Consider the following 6,774-nt stretch of genomic DNA (forward strand, 5'->3'; position numbering starts at 1 on the left):
AGAGAGAGAGAGAGAGAGAGAGAGAGAGACTCGCAGTCACCTCTTGTGTCTTTACGCCCTTCATGTGGAGACTTCGCTTGTTTTGAATTGACCGTATTGGACGTGTTTCTCAGTCATGGGGAAAGTTTTGCTTGTCGTTTTGATAACTTTAATTCTTCTAAACGCGACCCAGGCTAAAGGTAAGCGAACAGATTTGTTAGATGTGTTTAAAGTCGTTTCACTTCAAACATTCCATTGCTCTGTGTAGCAGTTTGAATTTCCTTTACCTTTACCTTTACCTTTAGTCATTTAGCAGACGCTTTTATCCAAAGCGACTTATAAATAAGAAAAAGTAATTAAAACTAAAAGCTAAAACTCTATAAATACTATATATATACACATTTAAGAAAATAAAATTCAATATATATATATTTCATTTCCATTTTGTATGTTGAAGTACCGAAATAACTCAAATTAAATAAAACTAAAACTTAATAAACACCTATATAGACATAATAAAAAACTAATAAAATGACAACATTACTACAACTGTAACTAAAACTAAAATAGATAACTAATACAAATCAAACTACATTAGTTTATCAGTAATCCTAAAAATAACACTGAGCCAAACACACATGCTAAAATAACAAAAATTTCCTGTTGTACATCAGTGTGATGAAAGAGAAACGAGTAGATTTACTGTGAAAATCCAACACCATACAGCATTAAATCTGAAAGAAGCATTTTGCGCAAATAATTAAACTGAAGTAGAAATGAATTAAATTGAAGTGGAAGTGTATTTGTCTTTGATTGTTTTTTTTCTTGAGAGTAAGAGTGTATTTCTCAGTGAAATAATCTATAATCAGATTTTATCAATTACAGTAAAACATTTGACTGTAAAACAAATTGTATTTTTTGTTATAAGTAGTATAAGGCAACAGAAGGTATTTTTAAAAGTATATGGATATCATAGAGTAGGAAAATTTTTAAGATCAAAATATTTTTCACAATTTTAATCAGTTTTTTTTTGCATTTCACTTAAATGTAGAAACCCACTGCCCAACTTTCAACGTCATCAAGACAATTTTATTAATACTAAAAATAACACAAAAATTTTAAATTACGAGCAATATTACGCTGATGTAATGATCAGCATTATTATGTCAAAAGAACTGATCAAAATTATGTTTGCAACTATAAATGTTTACTTAAATCAGTAAATTTTTAACTCTCCTTTATGTCCACTTTCAGGAAAGAGGGCCAGGAAGAGCAAACGCAACAGCACTGACATCGCCAGCCCGAGGACCTTTCGAGGACACGGCATCCCAGTCAACGTACCTCCTCCTCCAAACCGAACGACAGACCCCCAAACACACGTCCTCCCATCCGCCGTTGATGTTGAAGTCAAGTTACGAAGCAACAACACAGCAAACTACCTCCAAGGTCCTCTGAGCAATAGGTTCATCCCAGCGGTCTACATCATAGCCATCATTGTCGGCATTCCCGCCAATATCGCCATCTTGGTCTCCCTTGGAACCAAAGTGCGGGTCATTTCGTCGGCTATTTTGTACTGTAGCTTGGCAGCGTCCGACTTGCTGCTGTTGTTCAGCCTGTTACTGAAGACGCACTATCATCTCAGCGGAAACCATTGGATATTCGGCGAAGCCGCTTGTCGTATCACGACCGCCTGTTTTTACGGAAACCTTTACTGCTCCACTTTCACACTAGCATGCATTAGCATCAAACGCTACCTAGCTGTGGTTCATCCTTTCCTTTATAAAAGCTTGCCGAAGCGCTCATTCAGCGCATGGGGTTGTTTAACTGTCTGGATCGTATTTATCATCGCCCTTCTGCCGGAATTCCTAGTGCAACAAAGCTACCGCATCACAGATCTCGGAATAATCACATGCCATGACGTTCTTCCTGCTGATTTAAGTTACTACCAGTGGCTTGTCTATTATAATTTAGGCTTGACCTGTGTAGGTTTTTTTTTGCCTCTAGTGGTGACAGTCGCATGTTACACCTCTATCATCTGGCACCTGAACCGTTCGCACCGAGACTGGGCTCTTTATATCAGAGCTAGCACGTTTAACTTCATTATCTTCGTTTTGTGCTTCAGCCCGAGCAGCTGCCTTCATTTCGTGCATTACCTTCTGCTGTCTGTCGGCTCTACGGAGAGTTTTTACATCTACTTCAGCGTGACCGTGTGTCTGTGTTGCCTGCATAGCGCTCTGGATCCGTATCTGTTCGTGCTCATGTCCAGGACTGTCGGAACCAAACGCTACTTCCTTACGCGCAAAGGACGTGCGCTTAGCGTCTCTGCGTAAATCAACATGAAATGTGTGGTGTGCAACCCATTTAACTTCTCTAATCTTTGGATATTTAATGTGACCTGTCTGAAATAGCCGAAAGACACTTAGACAACCGTTTTTTTTTTTTTAAACACTTTTACTTTAATACTTTTATTCAGCAAGAATGCATCAAATTGATCAAAAGTGACAGTAAAGACATTCATAACGTTTATAATGAAAGATTTCATTTGAACTTTCTATTCATCAAAGAATCCTGAAAAAATAGGAAGGAACACAATAATTTTCAACATTGATAATTATAAGAAATGTTTCTTGAGCAGCAAATCAGCATAGAATGATTTCTGAAGGGTCGTGTAACACTGATGTGGAAGCCTGTTTTCGCCACGGGATAAAAAAATAAAAATTGTGACTTTTTATCTCACAGTTTGGACTTTTTTTCTTGCAAGAGATTATATCTCATCATTCTCTTTTTTCATTTGTTATTTCATGGAGGAAACAAAAAACGGAATTTTCGAGATGTAAAATCTGAATTCTGAGGAAAAGTCCGAACTGCAAGATGTAAACTCAGTATTTCAAGATGTAAATGCAGAGTTTAAATTTCTAATGAAAAGCAAACTCTGAATTGTAAAATAAAAAGTCACAATTACCTTTTTCATTTTTTTGTGGAATCAGGCTTTCATATACAGGTGCATCTCAATAAATTAGAATGTTGTGGAAAAGTTCATTTATTTCAGTAATTCAACTCAAATTGTGAAACTTGTGTATTAAATAAATTCAGTGCACACAGACTGGACATTCTAATTTATTGAGATGCACCTGTACTGAAGACTGGAGTAAAGTCTGCTGAAAATACAGCTTTGCATCACTGGAATAAATGTAATAAATTACATTATAAAGCGGATAGTTCCGATCCTTGATTCTGATTGGCTGAGCCACGTTCGAAGCTGTTGTAAATTACTCTGCAAACATACACCTTTGTTTATGTTTGTCTGTTGCTTGGCAACCATTTTGTTGCAACCACAACTGATTCTGAGGAACTACATTGTTTGGTGGAAGAATACTGTTTTTATTAATATCATTACACTTTATTTGCTCTGTTTTATTTCGTGAAACCTTTCTCCGCTTCTCGTCGTGCCTAACAATGCCCCTTAGCTGTTATAAATTCACTGTAAACTACGACTTCTTGGGGCTTATTGCTTTATTTTATAATATATTCAAACAGAAAACAATTATTTAAATTGTACTAAGATTTCACAATATTACTGTTTTACTGTATCTTTGATCAATTAGATGCGTTAAGTATATTAAGCAAATAGTCAATTGTGATTTCATGTTGACTATATTATTCTATGAATGTTTTTTGGTTTCGATCTTGTTTCTGAACCTCTTTGTTCTAGATTTAAAGTTTTTAATATGTGAAGTGCCACGAGGAGAACTAATAGTTGGTAGTTCCAGCCAGAATCGGTTGGAGAGGAGCAGCACCTTTTATACTGAATACAAATGGAGAGTCATTTGAATGGCCCTGAAAGAAAAGGATGTAATATATTGCCTGGACTGTGTTCAGAGTCTGTGTGTTTTGAATGTTACATAAAGCCTTGTTGACCAAGGCAAAGTTTGTCTGTATATGTTATCCTTATTTGTATAGAGAATCCAAATGTTGTACTATAATGCCTATATTTAAACTCATGTGATTTTAAAGCACAGCATTAATATGGTCATTAAAACAAATAAAACAAAAGTTGCAGCTGTCTTATATTTTGGTTTAATAAACCTTTATCAGGACAGATGGTCATACTGAATATGCAATCTACCTGACTAAGGTCCAGTGGTGTGTGTTGGTTTTTCTCTTTATTTTTCTTTGGATTAGATTCATCATACAACATGCAGGATGGATTCGACTGCAGTTTGGAGACGCTTTCTCTGGCCTGAAGACAAAAGTGCCAGTGGGCTGTGACTAACAGTGTCGTAACAGATTGTTTCTCTCTACTGCAGTTTGGAGACGCTGTCTCTGGCCTGAAGCCAGTGGGCTGTGACTAACAGTGTCGTAACAGATTGTTTCTCTCTGATTCTCATGCAGACATGCACATACAGAGACACACACTGCTTAAAGGAATAGTTCACCCAAAAATGAAAATAAGTTGAAACTTTACTCACCCTCAGGAGATGTAGATGAGTTTCATCGGTACAGATTTGGAGAAGTTTAGCATTACATCAGTTGCTCACCAATGGATCCTCTGCAGTGAGAATGAGAGTCCAAACAGCTGATAAAAACATCACAGTAATCAACATCAAGTCCTCTATCCATAATATTGCATTCTCCAGTGAAAAAGTGGTCTCGGAGAGAAATATGCACAGATCAAGCAGTGTTTACAAGCCTAAACAGTTCTAAACAAAAATGTCAGTGGATTTTGATGTGAGGGGACAACAGGGGATGGACTTTTTCAACAGGAAGCTTTATTATTATTTGGCCAGAAGTGGCGGTTTAAAGTTAAAATGCTTTAATGATGGATTTCTTTATGACAAACATGCAGCTTTTCACTTCACAAGATGTTAATTGATGGACTGGAGTGGTGTGGATTACTTGTGGATTATTGTGATGTTTTTATCAGCTGTTTGGACTCTCATTCTGACGGCACCCATTCACTGCAGAGGATCCATTGATGAGCAAGTGATGTGATGCTACAAATCTCCAAATCTGTTCCCATAAAGAAAGAAACTCATCTTCATCTCGGATGGCCTGAGGGTGATAAAATTTTCAACATTGTTTCCTTTTTGGGTGAACTTATTCTTTAATTTAATTGTGAAATGCAACTAGTTTTCATATTAATCTATAGTTTAATCCAGGTGAAAGCCATAATATGACTGATAGCTGTAAAGAAATTCTGTGTTGCATATGATTAGATCACTCTCTTGTTTGGTATTTTCCCTTTTTAAATATACTTTTTTGATGCATTATTTTCTCCCTTGGTTTATTTGTTGTGGTTATGATTTGTCCTGTTATGACTTGTCTTTTTAGGTGGAATACAAAACTCTGTAAGCAGTCTGTGCTTGAGGTGAAATGCAGATGCATTCGCTTAAACGCTTCACATGAACACACACAGCTCCCTGTCTTGACAACCTCTATGGTTTCATAAGCGTAACATTCCAGGAATGAGGAAGAGGAAGGCAGGTGAGGAAAATGGGAAAGAAAGAAAGTGTTTATTTGTCTATTGTCATTGTTAATGCACAGAAATGAATGAATGAATCTATTAGAATCTATTAAGTGCAATGGCAAACTTTGGAAAATATCCAAATGCAAAAGTGTTAGATATGGAGAAATCTGTATTTGGCCTGTTCTTGGTTTTTATTGTACAGAATCAAGCTTTCTATAAAGAGCTATAAGAAATAAGCCATAGAAATGTTCAAATTCATTTGAATTTAGGCTGAAGTTTTGTATTTTGGTGAATTTGGTTACCTTATTAAAAGTAAAAGTATCAAAAGCCTTAAACATTTTGTTGTTGTTGTTGTTGTTGAGAATATGTAAATAAGATGAGAACCAATAAACACGTGTGAAAATCAGGATGTACAGGTGGAGGCGCTGCTCACATATTTATTAATCCATAATCCCAAATCGCCCAAATACACATAACCTATAGGCCCACAACTTCACAATCAGTATTTGAAACGTTATCAGAAAATAACAAGGCATGGAGGGATATAGTGTCATTCATTCATTCATTCATTATTTATTGATTATTTATTTACTATTTCTTTATTTCTTTATTAATATTTCTTTATGTATTTGTTTGTTTGTTTCCTTTATTAACATTATTCATTCATTCATTTATTTTTTAGTTTTGATTAGTATTATAATGTTTTATATTTATTTATTTCCTTGTTTATTTATTCATATTTTATTTATTTACTTGTTTATTTACTTATTTATTCATTCATTTATTTGTTTCTTTATTCATATTTTATTTATTTACTTTTTGGTTACCTTATTAAAAGTAAAAGTATCAAAAGCCTTAAACATTTTGTTGTTGTTGTTGTTGTTGAGAATATGTAAATAAGATGAGAACCAATAAACACGTGTGAAAATCAGGATGTACAGGTGGAGGCGCTGCTCACATATTTATTAATCCATAATCCCAAATCGCCCAAATACACATAACCTATAGGCCCACAACTTCACAATCAGTATTTGAAACGTTATCAGAAAATAACAAGGCATGGAGGGATATAGTGTCATTCATTCATTCATTCATTATTTATCGATTGATTATTTATTTACTATTTATTTCTTTATTAATATTTATTTATGTATTTGTTTCCTTTATTAACATTATTCATTCATTCATTTATTTTTTTGTTTTGATTAGTATTATAATGTTTCATATGTATTTATTTCCTTGTTTCTTTATTCATATTTTATTTATTTACTTGTTTATTTACTTATTTATTCATTCATTTATTTGTTTATTTATTCATATTTTATTTA

At 34.4% G+C, this 6,774-nt stretch overlaps 1 protein-coding gene across 1 annotated transcript; it reads left to right on the forward strand.

The window, feature by feature from the left end:
- The first annotated feature begins 67 nt into the window (after positions 1-67).
- Positions 68-2,460, forward strand: LOC107675725 (proteinase-activated receptor 3-like). The gene is made up of 2 exons (XM_016470139.1): positions 68-179; positions 1,234-2,460. The coding sequence occupies exons 1-2, from the start codon at positions 116-118 to the stop codon at positions 2,307-2,309; spliced, it is 1,140 nt and encodes a 379-aa protein (XP_016325625.1). The 5' UTR covers positions 68-115; the 3' UTR covers positions 2,310-2,460.
- Positions 2,461-6,774: the final 4,314 nt, after the last annotated feature.

Source organism: Sinocyclocheilus anshuiensis, unplaced genomic scaffold (assembly GCF_001515605.1).
Source record: "Sinocyclocheilus anshuiensis isolate Anshui unplaced genomic scaffold, SAMN03320099.WGS_v1.1 scaffold708, whole genome shotgun sequence".
In the NCBI taxonomy this organism is placed as follows: Eukaryota; Metazoa; Chordata; class Actinopteri; order Cypriniformes; family Cyprinidae; genus Sinocyclocheilus; species Sinocyclocheilus anshuiensis.

Bases quoted from the DNA above. Each gene is read 5' to 3' on its own strand.
- LOC107675725 (XM_016470139.1), top strand. From the start codon at position 116: ATGGGGAAAGTTTTGCTTGTCGTTTTGATAACTTTAATTCTTCTAAAC. The intron at 180-1,233 runs GTAAGCGAACAG...GTCCACTTTCAG, and splicing joins AAACGCGACCCAGGCTAAAG to GAAAGAGGGCCAGGAAGAGC.